Genomic DNA, 15,408 nt, shown 5'->3' on the forward strand with positions numbered 1-15,408 from the left:
TGAGAGCTTTCTGACTCAAAACTGAATTCCAGATCAAGAGAATGAGGTGCTGGGATTCCTGGGAAGATGGTGACACCATGTGGTGAGTTCAGCTCTTTATTTTCTTTTTTTAAAAACATTTAATGTTGGCCATATTGAAGGAAATAATATACACTGTTTCATACAGTTTGAGTAGATTAGATTAGACTAGACAGGACAATAATGAAGGGGTGGATAAGCATTAGAACCTCTGACATACTGAGCAGAACGACAGCAGCGCCTCGCGTGACGTCACTTCCGCTTGGAGAGCGCAAGGAGGATTTTGTAGAAGGCAAGGAAGGGGATTGGGAGATGAAAAACAACCCTACAGGGGAAAATTATTTTTGATCGACGCTTATTAAAAACTACAGCATACCGGTGTATATGGAAATAGCAGCAAAGCGGGTCCGATTTGAGATAAATCGATGATAAATCTGGAACCGGGATCCAGGTAAAGCAGCAAAGGGCATCATGCCAGCTCATAACGCCTTATAGCTGAGCTCTGTAGTGGATCTGTAAGACTGCATGTGAGATATGGTAAATATGTGTATGATGAACAGGGCTTTGGTGTCAGATCTTGTATGTGCATGTTTAATATGAGATAAAATAGCATCCTTTCTCATATAACTATTAATGATAGCTTGGCATAGCGGGCATAACAGCTGGATAAACATCTGGCGTGTGTTTTCTGTGTATACAGATGTTGCCCGCATGCGTCGTGTTAGATCTAGGTATTAAATAAATAAATAAATAAACAAATAAATTAATAAATAAAGAGTGATGCTGCCTGCGACGTGTCATGGCCATTTTGTGTGCTGGAGGGGCGTGAAACCTCACATCCGGTGTTACTCCTAAACCTGTTACCATGGTAACCTAATAGCCACACAGGCCGCTGTGGTGTGACGTCATTTCTAAAGGCAGTTCTCAGAGAAGAGACATATTTTGCAAAGTAAATTAATAATTATAATTATTTTCTCCCTAAATTACAACCACTAAACAGAGTGCCTTGCATAAATATTCACCCCCTTGAACTTTTCTGTAACACTTTACTATAAAGTCCACACAAAAAGCAATATTATTACTTAACTAATGGTTTCGCAATGATGAATTAATGCAAATTAATCCTTAGAGAATCAGAAAATAATGAAACACACACCCATATATATATGTGTATATATATATATATATATATATATATATATATATATATATATATATATATATATATATATGATAACATCCAACTGAGTCATTTATGAATATCCATTATTACTAGTTACAGTTTACGCCTATTAACATTCTGTTAATATTATGATGTATGTAATATGAATAAAGATCATTTTCATTATGAAAATTCTGTTTGGAAACAATCTAGGTTAACTCAAATCATAGTCAAGTCTAAGACTCTTTTGTTTATTTGATTTCCAGTACCCTCAGTCGGAAATTAAAACCCAACCCAGGATATATTACACTCCAAAAACTGACGTCTTAGTAAGGAAAAATATCTCAAATATAGTCAGATTACAGTTAACCAAATATAAATACACGTTTATTAAACCTATTTCTAGACATTTTTTTTACTCATTTCAAGCTTTACATCTTCTTGTTCTATTGGCAGATAATTTTGCTTCTTTCTAGAAATGAATGCTTAAAATGAACAAAATTATCTGCCAGTATAACAAGACTATTTCAAGCTTGACATTAGTACAAATGTCTAGAACCAGGTATTAGTAATCTTATATTTGGTATATTGCAATCTTGTAATAGGAAATACTAGATAAATTTGACTATATTCAAGATATTTTCACTTGCTAAGATGTTGTTTTTTGCAGTGTATGAATAAAAATGAGATATACACATTGTTAAATATTTAACTTGTGGTGTAAAACACACAGTTTATAAGCCAGCGTTCTAAAATCATGTCTATACACAGCTCTAGGCTTTAACAACTACCTTTACTGGGATATGCCCTAGTCTTTACTGCATGTCTGAATGGATCAAGTTCCTGCGAGATCATCATGATACCCATTTTTAGAACATTAACATTGCTTTAAAAAAAAAAATGTCAGCAGTCTCAATCCAATCTGACCGAGCAATTTTGTCAAGAAGAATAAACAATAATACCAGGATCCAGATGTGAAAAGCTGATAAAGACATATCCCAGAAATCTTGACACGTGGGGGTTAATACTTATGCAACCAACAAACCTCCACTTATTTCCGTTACAGGAAAATATTTTGCATCTTTAGACATATTGTAACCTTATCAACTTGCATAACTGTTTCAATATGAGCTCAATGCTAGTGCGTTGTTCCACTTAACAATGCAGTTAAACAAAGGGACTTTTAAACTAATCCAAAACTTGTTCTCTTGATGATATTCAGCCTCAAGTGTTCAGAAAAGATCTTATCTGACGACTAGCTGTTTCCGCTGATTAGATCCACCTCATTTAATACGTTTAATCAAATCAGATCATTTGCATGCACTGACACGTACCGTTTGTTCTCTGTGAAGGTCCACCATGACGGACAGCATCATGAGCAAAGCTGCCACGATGGAAATCCCCATCAACAGCAACGGAGACACGAGAACGTCTGAAGATGACAGTCTCGAACAGGTGAGGGGCTAAAACAACGCTGAAGCAAGAGCTGGGTGATATGATACAATATAATATCGATACCATGATAAAATGTTACCAAATTTTGCATAAGGTCAGTATTTAAACCCAGTGAATACACTGCTGCAGGTACAGTGTAGTAAAATATACAGTAGCTGTGCCATTATTTCCTCTTTTGTGCATTATCAAAGCATTTATCTCTTTTTTTAGCAAACCTAAATGTCATTCTAAATCTAAAAATATTCATGAAACTGTCGAAGTATTGAGATATTTGTACCATATCACCCAGGATTATCTCTAACTCTAATCGCACACGTCAGTATCGACAAGCTATTAATATAACCTGACATCATTCTGTGATTGCTCGAAACTTGCTTTGTCTCCACATAAAATATTCGATTGAGCCACAATACAAAGACGTGACATGGAATAAATGTTTTGTCTCTGATTTCTGCCTCCATTTTTAAATCACAGTCTGTCTGGTCATTTGTGTAATATATCAGATTGACATTCGCTTTCATTCCTGACTGCACGCTGACATGCCATGTTTTGTCTTTATGTCTCGTTTTTTTGCACAGATTCACTGGAGCTTAGAGAGGAAGGTAGGGAGTCTCTCAGTGGCTGTGATAAAGGAGGAAGTGGCAGTGTGTCCTTAGATTAGTGTCATGTGTCTCCCTTCTGAGTGTTTATGACTTAACACAGCCGTGGGCTTAAATATTCAACATGCTTGTGGGTTTGCTGCGTTTGAACAGCTCCAGCTGTGTATGTTTGAAATATAAGTGCTGTGTGAGTTTTGTACTTTAGTGAGTTCCTAGCTTGCCATTTTAATGCTGCGTTCATGAGGAATGGCAATTGGGGATTTTCTGCTTTACAGTGTTCACACAAACCAAACAGGTTAATTTTTAGGTGTAAAACAATACTTAACTTACTACAGAAATGAATGCCTGTAGTCAGCTTAGTCTTGTTTTATGTCTAAAAATTTTTTTCTTTATATAACAACCAAAAAGTGTTGTTTCGTTTCTGCTTAATTTATATTGAAAGTGGATTATGCTCTGATACAGCTCTAAAAATACAAAGCTTGATCAAAACATCTTGTACAACATATTTTAGTATACAACTACTCACACACACACACACACACACACACACACACACACACACAAACACAGTTCATGTTCATACTATGGAATTCCAACTCAGAGAAATGGCGCTCTATTGAGTGGGAAAAAAGCAGGAATTACAAGATAGATGGTTTTCCTTTCCCTATTTGGAAATTTTCCTTTTCCCATTTAGTCATGAATGCAGCATCGGAAAAGAAGCAGAATGTTTTCTGAATGACATGGTCCTAGAACAGTCAAACTAAAAAAACTAAACATTTCCATATTGTTTCATGATGGTTTGTCCAACTGGGAATGGTGTGTGAGCAACATTTTCAGTACATTTCCTTTTTTTAGTCTCTCTCTCTCTCTCTCTCTCTCTCTCATTTAATTATTCATTCTTAAAAATTGTTTGAATTGAATTCACGTTTTGTTGCACACGTTTTGTTGCACATAATTCTGTGATTTCTTTTCTATTTCTCCGTTTGTTCTATGTTTCTGTATCTGTACTGTTTTTTCTTTCTTTCTTGCCATAAACAACTTATGTTAAATCTGAATTCTCTAAAAAAATACATTGCAGGAATGTTATTTGTGTAACAAGGCACCCTGACTTTTTTAGAATCAGTGCAGTACATTACTGAAGGGCGCGATGAAGTTTACTGTTACACTTGAGTGGTTGTGTGGCTGGAGGAAAGGGTCACGCTGATATCATTTATACGTCTGATATTAAGATTTATTAACCTTAGTGTAAATTATACTGATAAATGTCTTCTACAGGAAAGTGAAGCGGTTTTGAGCAACCAGTCACACTATAGGGCTCTAGGTGGTGCTAACGGCTCACAGAAAAATGTGTCTGTGTGTGTGTGTGTGTGTGTGTGTGTGTTTATTTGGTATATGAAGTACACCAGTGAACATTGAATGTATTTTTAGTTCAGCATTGTTTAGTTTTGTGGTAGTAAGTTAGTAGGTTATTTCTAATTGAACGGCTTGTTTTATATTTTTATTGTTTTATTGTTTACATACTTATCACTTTGTGACTTCTTGCTTTTTTTTTTCTTAATTTGAGGAATTATCAGCAGAGACCTGGTTAACCATAATCATTGTTGTTCAATTTTTCACTGTACAAAATTATAATAGAACAATATTATTTATCTAAAAATCTCTCTCTCCTTATTGTTCAGTATTAGAGAGTGATTTATCATATTGGTTAGACCTTTGTGAAATATAATAGGGATGAAATGCTAGAATTTGGAAAAGATGATTTGCTACTGAAATATGAAAACTGGGTTAGTTAGTTAAAAAAAAAAAAAAAGATATACACTGTATGGCCATAAGTCTGACCCTCACACCCATATGTGGTTCTTCTCCAAACTGTTGCCACAAAGTTGGAAGCTCACAATTGTCTAGAAAGTCTTCATATGTTGAAGCATTAAGCACCGGACCTAAGAGGCCCAAACCGGTTCCAGCATGACAATGCCCTTGTGCACAAAGCGAGCTCCATGAAGACGTGGTTTGCCAAGGTTGGAGTGGAAGAACTCGAGTGTCCTGCACAGAGCCCTGACCTCAACCCCACTGAACACGTTTGGGATGAACTGGAACGCTGACTGAACCCCAGACCTCCTCACCCAACATCAGCGCCTGACCTCACTAATGGTCTTGTAGCTGAATGAACACAAATCCCCACAGCCACGCTCCAAAATCTAGTGGAAAGCCTTCTCAGAAGAGTGGCCACTGCTGGGCCCTTGTACAAGGCCCTTAGTTGTATAAATAAGATAAATGGAAGTTGGTCTAGATAAGGGCATCTGCCAAATGCTGTAAATGTAGCAGATCTTTTAAAAAATCTAGGAATTTCTGATAAACCTTCACTGCAATAGAAGATCATTTTGCATATCGTTAAACAAATGAAATGCCATTAATGATATTCATTAATGATATATTTTCTGTCAGTGGAATTAGATGACTTCAAACTTGAAATTACTGGAGATGTCTAGAAATAGGTTTTTATATTGTTAAATATCTTTTAAGCATTAAGAGTCACTAGAACAACAGTAAATCAGTAAATAATCATGGACTTTTCTGTAGAATTAAGCTCTCCTGCTGTATTAGAGTAGATGTGGTGTAGCTGTGTTGGTGTTTTCTGAACCGTGCTGGTGGTGTTTATGATGTTCAGGATCTGCAGCAGGTGATGGTGTCTGGGCCGAACCTGAACGAGACGAGTATTGTGTCGGGGGGATACGGAGGATCAGCCGAGGGCATCATCCCCACCGGCTCCATCAAAGGTGCGTGTCATTTGACTCTGTCTCAGCAGATGTCTTTTAATCTCATTTTAAACTTTGCTTCAAACCTCCAGAGTCTTTAATTTTTATTTATTTATTTATTTTGCTGAAATGCTCTTAGGCCCAGCTATACTTTTCAACGAAGAGTATTTTGAAAGAAGATGCGGAAACGCCCCCATGCCAGGTGTCTTTATGCACCTTGTATATAAACTTATTTTCATATCTTTCCTGTTCCAGCTCTTTCTGTCACTTTCTACCAGCGAAGTGCACGTGGGAGAAGTTTTTTTTTCACTTACCTTAGAAAGTTATTGCTCCTTGTCCACAGGCTGAGGACGCAAGAAAACCGAGTGCATGCAAGTTTAACATGGAAAGACTAACATCGGTGTATTTTATTGCTGTTTTTTATGTTTCTCACATCAGTAGGGTCCAAAAGTTTTGCACAATATTACACCAGACCTTCAGTGATAGCAGTCAAAATGAAGAGAATAAATATCAGGATGGTAGAATTTAATATATTTGAATGAATTAATTTCAGCCTGTCTTTGCTCGGAGCTTGAAGTTACTTGGATTTAATGTAGGACCAGTTAGTTCAGCAGGAAGTCACAGCACATTACTCCAGTCTTATTCAAGCTACACTGGCTGTCTGTTAAGTTAAGTTACATTCACTACAAATTCATGCTCATCATATTTAAAGCTCTGAATGGTTTAGCTCAAGCGTATCTTGCTGAGCTCCTGAAGCAGTATAGCCCCGAACACTTCACTCAGCTGAGGCAGGCGTCCAGAGGATCCTGTTAATCCTAGTGGAAGATGTTTTTCTTACATCACCCCAAAACTGTGGAATAGTGTCTCAGAGAAGATAAGGAATGCTATCTTAATAACTATTCTTAATCTTGGGACTTAATTTGTTAAATAAAATTTTCATTATTAATTTTCATAAATTTACAGTAAATTCATTAGTGCTGTTCCCTGGTTCTATAATGTGCTTTATCATAAATGCAGTGTTTTGTGCTGCTTCACTTTTGTATGTAAGGCATTTTGAGAAATTGACCCTGAAAATGAAATGTCCTAAATAATAATAATAATAATAATAATAATAATAATTTCTCAATAATAGCTCAAATATATTTATGAAAATGCTGTTTATGTGTATGTTTTAGTTTTTGATACCAGATTATGAACAAGTTTATTTCAACATTCGCTACTAAAAATGAGGTTAAAGGCTAATAATACGATAAATAATATATAATAAGATAAATAATATGCTAGAATATTACATTATAGAGCACTAGAGAAAGTATTTAATTGTTTGGCACATTGTAGTTTAAAAAAAATAATGTATTTTTGATACTTTATGTTGTGGCGACTTATGTTTAAAGATGTGACAGAATTCACATACGGTGTTTGTAAGGTTTTTCCCCTTTAAGAGATCAGAGTTTTTTTGGCTTGTGGGTTGTTCGGAAAATAAACTTAGCCAGTTCACGGCTTCAGCATCCAGCTCGCATGTCGTCTCCACTCATTTAATTGCATGAACACCCACAATGTAACACTAGTATGATCACATGAGGATTTCTCAAACAGCTAAAAATTTTAAATAATGATAACCCATAAAATTAAAACAGTTTATAGTTGATCAGCCTAGTATTTGTCCTTCTAAGTGCTCACTCTGACATTTGGACCTTACAGTATGTACATTCTGAAGAACATTAATGCAAATGACACGGATTAACACTTTGTGCAGCATTGTGGAGAGAATGTGCTTCTTTTCAGTGTGCTGGACCTGAGCTGTTGAGCAGATTCTTGTTTTTTTTCATTGAATTGCTGCTCATTCACCTTTTCTTTATCATCTCTATGATGTCTATTGACATCATTCTCTCTCTGTCCTTTCAACACTGATTGTTCTCGTCAACCGCTGACTCCTCAAACGCAATCCGTCTTCTCACTGGCTTGTTCGAAACGAACAGAGCATTCACACTGTTGATATTAATCACGTCATTGTCTTGCCCTTTTGTATTCTGTTTGAGTTTATTTTTTTCTAAAACTCATTGCCATTGATCTCACTGCATGTGTTAAATCTAATCCCTCTATTTGGTGAAATAAATAATTGGAACCTCTCCAATCTCACCTTTATTCTCCATTCATGTCCACTCATTTCAGCCCTTCGCTCCAAATCTAGGGACTTTCCACCCAGTCATTCAGCTGCTGGTCGGATATCATGCCAGCCAGATCATTACCCAGGTATCCCAGTGGTCCTCCTGTCCTTCACATCATTTCATGTCTGTTCAGTCAATCAACATTATATCTCATGTTTTTGTCATAGTGACAGTGAAATCTTTGGAACTTTTTGGTAAAATCAGAAGGTTAATGATCTCTACATTCAAGCAGTAGTATTTCCTCTCATTTCCTCTAGCTCCCAGCATGCACCACAGTCACAGTAATCCAAGCATGACGTCAGAGGAGGCCACGCGTGGGATTGCAGTGGAGAAATTTGACAGTATGAAGAAATGGAGCATCAATACTTATAAGGTAGAGGGCATAAATATGGTCATGAGCCAACATTATTCCCTGTAGTATACTTGGGAAACCCATCAGATGCCACAACAGGCAAAAAAAAAAAAAAAAAAAATCTTTCTGTCAGGTATGCAAACATACTTTTGCACCTCAGCTTTACGAAACCATAAATATATTTCACCAAAATGATATAGAAATGGTTTTAATTTACTTTTGAATATTGACTAGGCTATCTTCCTGCAAAGATCATGTTGTGTAAGGAGTCCATTTCACAAATACGGTGTTCAGGAAAGTCAGTCTGCCTAAAGATGGCTAAAACCTTGCTACCTAAATGTGACTTCCTCATACAAAACCTAAAGAAATTGGCTCATACAGTAAATGCTCTGAAATTTGAAACTATATAAGGAAAAAGACATATGATTGAGAGAAATGTGAAAAGAAGGAGAAATGTTTCTTGGAAATTTTGTGTAATATCAGTAGTATAGTCTTAGTATAATATTAGTGCATCTGTACATTTGTCCTACAGTTGATTCTAGCACTGTTTACGAGTCTTATGTGAATAACTGATTTATTAATGCATCATTTAGAGGATTTTTAAATAAAGACTTTGGTTTTTGGTGAAAAATATGTAGAATGTTGTCCTTCTGTGGAACAGTGAATAACTTGTAATTAAACATAAGAAACTTTTGTTAATGGTCTTAAGTAATAAAAGACTTGAAAAGACACTAAAGCTCCAATGGGCTTCACAGAGCAGCAGGGAAATGTACAGTACAAACAATGTAAATAATATGGAAATGACAGTTTGGTTAGTAAAGCTGCTGCATGATTCACATGATCTCTTGAATCACTGTGCAAGCGTATCAGCATTTCTCTCTCTCTCTCCTTCTAATTCTTCTCTCCTCCAGTGCACGAAGCAGATGTTTTCGGAGCGGTTTGGTCGCGGCTCAAGGACCGTGGACCTGGAGCTCGAGGCTCAGATCGACGTGCTGCGTGAAACCAAGCAGAAATACGAGCACATCCTGAGACTGGCACAGGCACTCACCACTCACTTCTACAATGTAGTGCAGACGCAGCAGGCGCTGGGAGACACGTTCGCTGATCTGAGCCAGAAATCTCCAGAACTGCAGGTAACCTCAACACAATGTGCTGTTGTCTAGTAGGAGATATAATCTTGGAGAGATTGTCCTATATTATACTGATGAAGAGAAGCGATAAAGCCTCTTCAAATTACTTATGAAACACCTTGAAGCTTTAAGCCTAGTCACCTCGATTCACTAGTACTAGACAATTTTGATTATTGATTAAGTATTGCATGGTTACAGATAAACTCATAGTCTCTTTTTGTAGTTATGATGATTTATGCACGTATGATGACTTCATGATGAAGCTTAAATTTGTGATTGGTTTGTTTACAGCAGGTAGGTGTTGGCCTGTGAGCCACAATATGCAGTAAAAGATATCCATAATACAATAATCCCCATTTTTAAGCAAAATGGGCGGGGCTAATCTTGGGTGACACTTGAATATGATTTACCCTCACCAATCAGAAGGCCGGTGTGATGGATGGATGGATAGATGGATAGCTAGATAGATAGATAGATAGATAGATAGAGTACTTTATTGATCCATGAAGGAAATAGTTTAAATAGGTAAAACTGAGCTGAGAAATGTTCACTTCTTATTTTTTGGAAAATCTAGGTGTAACTGGAAAAGACTGATCTGGTTCACTTGTACCACACAATTTATATTTGTTCATTGCATCACTAAATAAGTGCACTTGTCTTTAATAAAATACTTATTGTTGTTGTCATCATTACTGTCTGAGCATGGATGATGAAGTCCTTAAATACAAAGATTGAGGAATTTGATGGAACACTTGTTTATTTATTTATTTTTTTTTGTATGAGTTTAATTACCACTAGTGCGTAGACTGTAATAAAATGTTTAAAAAAAAAGTTTTAAAAAAACTTCTTTAAAAGTATTCAAAAACTGTTGGCAGTATGTAAGTGTGTACAGTTATGTTTATTTCTTCATGAATAGTGTAGCAGGCAATCAAGTGCACTTGTTTGAATAATAGAATGCACCAGACAGTTCTTTGTCACTGGGGTGGTACCTTTATGTGTTTGTATGTTTAATATGAACTGTATTTACTGTATTATATCTTAAACTAACTATGGATACAGGAGTGCTCCTATAAATTGCTCAATTATTAGTGATTAAATTGAAATTATTTTAAACTGTACACTATATTTACAATTCCAGGTGAAACATTACAAAATGAAGAAAAAGGTTACAAAATATGTAACCTTAAGGGTGCCACCCAAATGACAGGGAAAGATACTTTTTTTTGTAAATCACCTGGTTCTGTACACTGTATATTCCTATTTTGTTTTACACTTTGCTAGATGTTTAACATGACATTCATGTATGGAATCATATGAATTTTAAAAAATATTTTGCACCTTAATCTTTGGTTACTCAGTTATTGAATATACTGTACATAAAAGCCACAGAGGACCACAGATGTGTAATTATTAAATACATTACAACGTTCCTCAGGACGAGTTTGGCTACAACGCAGAGACACAAAAGCTGCTGTGTAAGAACGGAGAGACGCTACTGGGAGCAATTAACTTCTTCGTGTCGAGCATCAACACACTGGTCAACAAAACCATGGAGGACACACTAATGACCATCAAGATGTATGAGAACGCAAGGTACAATGGCTTGAATCTAAATGCTCTGGAAAACACAAAGCGATGATAGTGTCTCTTGGTTTATGAAAGGTTTATGAATATTCATTTTACACGATTAACCCTTGTGTATAAGGCTGGAATTCATTATTACTAAAATGTGATTATTTTGTTCCCTGGTATTTTTTTCTCTAGCACAGAATACATTTAAATAAATAAATATTTTGTAGAATGATTTTGATCTTTTGCCTATTAAACAGCATTCAGGAGACCCCAATTATTATAGACTAGTTAAGTTTTTGTCCATTTCAAGTTGCCTGTTTTCTTAGTTGAAGCCTTTGCTCCAAGCCTGATATTAATCTGTCTGTCAGGCTTGGAAAAATATCTGTCTGTAAAACAATCCTTATAAAAAAGTCATTATGTAGCAATGTTTAAGCAACTGAAAATACACTTTCTGTTAAAATAAATCTTTGTGATACTAAAGATCTGAAGGGACTAAAATCCACTATAGTGTTCTCTCATTTAACTGCCTACTACTTAAATGCTGAATGCTCTAGAAAACATGAAGCAGTGAATGTGTCACCTCTTAAATGAGTTGAATATTGATTTGATCAATTTTTCCAATTTTAGGACTGTTTTAAATGCAGCTCTTGTATTAATCTAAATGCGTAAAGATGTGTGTGTGTGTGTGTGTGTTTAGGTTGGAGTATGATGCCTATAGGACAGACCTGGAAGAGCTGAGTGCTGGCCCGCGTGATGCCGCTGCTATGGTGCGTATCGAACTCGCCCAGCAGGAGTACCAGATCCACAGAGACAAGTACGAGCGCCTACGGAGTGACGTCACCATCAAGCTCAAATTCCTGGAGGAGAATAAGGTACGTTTCCTTTAACGACTGCTGTAAGTCAAGACAGACTTGTATATAATCACCACTCATCTGACGAACGTCAGGATTAAACCACAAGTCCAGTTTCCTTGACTTGTACCATCTATATTCTGTGTTTAGTAAATTTTCAAAACAGTGCATATGTAAAAAAAAAAAAAAAAAACACTATGCATATGTAACTTAACTTTATGTTGCTGTTGGCTGTACATTAGGAATAAAAAAACTGGGGGGGTGTGTTATTATAGGGAAATAATCAATGATGCAAAATGGAGTTAGTATTACAGTACTACCCTGCAGCACGTCCCAAAGTATTTTATTCCTCTTACTCTACAGCAATTTGGCAACAATTACAATGTTTTGAAGTTAAGCATTATGTTGTACTTATGTTTTAATGTTATTGAACATCTTTTTTAAACAGATCACAAAGCATGATTTTCACTTTATTGTCCTTGTGAATATAGTCTAAGTTACAAAAGTAATATAACTAGTGAGACTGTTTATTAGACAGTGACCCTATTTTGACCCTTGTGATCTGCAGGTGAAGGTGATGCACAAGCAGCTCCTCCTCTTCCACAATGCCATCTCGGCCTACTTCGCTGGCAACCAGCAGCAGCTTGAACAGACTCTCAGGCAATTCAACGTGAAGTTGAAGCGGCCTGGCTCGGACAGACCGTCATGGCTGGAGGAACAGTAATAAACCATAAGACACGGTTAATCTCAGCCTCTAGAGACTCAGACAGGCTGGAGGATGGAGTGATGAATGGATGTGCTGGCAGATGTTGTGTGTCTGAATGGATGAGGGGATTTAATCATGTGATCATGCCATGAAGGATGTAGTTTATTTAAAGGCAGATTTTATTATGATGAATGAGGAAGGACAGATGCCTCCCATGCCTTTTGTCTTTGTATTGAATTTATTTTGTCATGCAAAGTAAAGTGGAACAAGTTATAATCGCATTTTGTTCATATGTATGGCAGACCTTCGAGAGCAGTTACTTTAATTACTTTTATTGTAGAGTGGGCCGTATTCTGAGTTGTATCCTCAGAAATGAGAAATTAATACTGATGTTGTGCACATCTGTATTCAGACAACACATGCAACTACAGACTTAAGCGATATTCAGACGTTATTAACGTCAATATTGAGTTAAAGCTCATTTTTAAGCCCATTTTTCTTGCATGATATCGGCTCAGACAAGAAACAGTATTAAGTCTGGCTCCACTGTCTGACAGTTTGCCATAAATATAATATGTCACACTGAAATTTATGTTTTGGGCTTTAATTACACTAAAAAAACATGGTGGAATGTTATTTGAGGTCAATTTTTTAAATATATAACACTATTAATTAATTACACGTATTATCCATTTAAAGCCAATTAACCTTCAACACAGGATATGAAAAAAAAAAAAAGTAAAATAGCAGGAGGTGCTGGATCAAGTGCTATTTTAGAAGTTTCTGAATAATGAGAGTGGAAGCCATATTGTTAAACCAAATTTGCGGTGATTAATGTGATAATTACAGATCAGCATCAACATCAACATTTTGGTCTCAGATGTATAGATTTTTGAGATGCATATCATCTTCTCAACCATAATGTATTAGTCCTTCTTTTATTTTTCATAGTAAATTGTCTCTTGCTTTTATGTTGCATTGTATTTAATTTGGCAACAAAAAACTCCCACTATTTCCTTCTTCAGTCAGCATTTTCTATCCCTGATTTTTTTCTTTTTTGTGTTTATGTTTAAAAGCAGTGTTCTAGACGCTTCTACTCAAGAAAAGTCTGGAAACTACACACAGATGATCGGCAAAATCCATATGGAGAACCCAGAAAATCAACTTAAGTACCTGCATATACAAAGTCTGAATACATGCAAATTCCTAGAGTCGTCAACTCTGAATACGGCCCAGTGACGGGAAATCGTGTGTATGTGCACAGGACTATTCTCTGGTACGGTGCATTGGAATTGAGGCATGCTGTGGATAACTGTTTACAGTACATGTTCTAAAAAGGTTAATTAATGTATATTCTTGTGTAAATTACAGTGTAAAGTCCCACATATCAAATTAAACACAGTTTGAAAGGAGGGCCTCATGTCATAAGTTTCCTGATCATTCATTGTTTCATTTCATTATGTCATTCTGATGGCTACACTGGGTTAGGAGTTGAGTGCAAAAGTTTGCATCCCCCATGGTTTTTGCATGGGAAAGAGGGAGAATATACCACTGTATTGCAGTTTACGTACTGTATAAATTCCAAGCGAGTTCCAAGCGTTAAATATGAAATGTGAATGTATCCTGCATCAAGACATTAATCCAAAACAAAGAGCAAAATCAACTGAAAATGGCACACATTAAAATACATTGGCATACATTATAATTCTGTTGTCTTTATTTTGTTTTAAGGGTATACATACTTTTTCGCTCAACTGTAAATCCTCCAGTGTAAACGGTATTACTGATTCTAAATGGTACATTTTTCATCCCATTAATGGTGAGCTAATTTCTGTAAGCCAAAACAGGTCAAAGGTCAGTGGCACCTATTGTTCACAATTGGCCTGCTGACCTTTGACATGCTATACTGAGATTAAAAGAAGGGGTTTGGTTAGGTGTTGTAACCAAAATGACTCCAACACATGGCTCTTGTAACAAAGAGCAAGGTAATTAGCATAGTTAGCTAGTTAACTAACTAATGGTAGCTTGCAAGTTAATAAACTCCTTATCGGGTTGTATTACATTAGGTAAGTAGATTTAACAAACACAAAAATGACTGTTAATCAAAATCAGGATAATCACTGATTTTTACACTTGAAATAATAACCATATACTGGATATCACAATAATATATTGTGTATATTGCATTATATAGTTCACAGCATAATTCATCACTTACAGATTGTTGTAGAACCCTTACAATGTTTTTTTTTTTTTTTAATGAAATGCTCAACCAGCAGATGTCAGCAATTTGACAGCTGACATGCTCTCAGTGATTATGGTGTGTCTTGATTAATATCATTGTTCTTAATGTGTAACATCCATGTTTTGAAAGAAAAATTGCCCTTGTTTTACACATAATTAACCAAAAAAGGATATTATTGGCATAAGGCATTTACCTAGGTAGCAAAGTGACATTAGGCCGACATCAGCCACTCCATTGGGCCAACACCAGCCACTCCACTGGGCCAACATCAGCAACTCCACTGGGCCGACATCAGCCACTCCACTGGGTCAACATAAGTGACTCCACTGGGCCAACGTCAGCCACTCCACTGGGCCAACATCAGCCACTCCACTGGGCCAACATCAGTGACTCC

The 15,408-nt window shown here is 36.2% G+C and overlaps 1 protein-coding gene across 6 annotated transcripts; it reads left to right on the forward strand.

Moving 5' to 3' along the window:
• Positions 1 to 259: 259 nt before the first annotated feature.
• Positions 260 to 14,183, forward strand: arfip2a (ADP-ribosylation factor interacting protein 2a). 6 transcript variants are annotated; one of them, XM_026935086.3, is made up of 11 exons: positions 260 to 469; positions 2,533 to 2,635; positions 3,214 to 3,237; positions 5,903 to 6,011; positions 6,130 to 6,192; positions 8,163 to 8,243; positions 8,416 to 8,531; positions 9,422 to 9,643; positions 11,076 to 11,233; positions 11,910 to 12,084; positions 12,632 to 14,183. In XM_026935086.3, the coding sequence occupies exons 1-11, from the start codon at positions 444 to 446 to the stop codon at positions 12,785 to 12,787; spliced, it is 1,233 nt and encodes a 410-aa protein (XP_026790887.1). In that variant the 5' UTR covers positions 260 to 443; the 3' UTR covers positions 12,788 to 14,183. The 6 variants fall into 6 exon arrangements, with proteins under 6 accessions (XP_026790887.1, XP_026790889.1, XP_026790888.1 ...); XM_026935088.3 differs by lacking the exon at positions 6,130 to 6,192; XM_026935087.3 differs by lacking the exon at positions 3,214 to 3,237.
• The last annotated feature ends 1,225 nt before the right edge of the window (positions 14,184 to 15,408 follow it).

The sequence above is a fragment of the Pangasianodon hypophthalmus genome, chromosome 14, assembly GCF_027358585.1.
Source record: "Pangasianodon hypophthalmus isolate fPanHyp1 chromosome 14, fPanHyp1.pri, whole genome shotgun sequence".
NCBI classification, from domain to species: domain Eukaryota; kingdom Metazoa; phylum Chordata; class Actinopteri; order Siluriformes; family Pangasiidae; genus Pangasianodon; species Pangasianodon hypophthalmus.

What these genes read in the sequence shown, in the direction of transcription:
- arfip2a (XM_026935086.3), top strand. Translation starts at nt 444, where the DNA reads ATGATAAATCTGGAACCGGGATCCAG. An exon ending in ACTGGAGCTTAGAGAGGAAG is followed by an intron (nt 3,238 to 5,902) that starts GTAGGGAGTCTC and finishes TATGATGTTCAG; the next exon opens with GATCTGCAGCAGGTGATGGT. An exon ending in AAGATGTATGAGAACGCAAG is followed by an intron (nt 11,234 to 11,909) that starts GTACAATGGCTT and finishes GTGTGTGTTTAG; the next exon opens with GTTGGAGTATGATGCCTATA.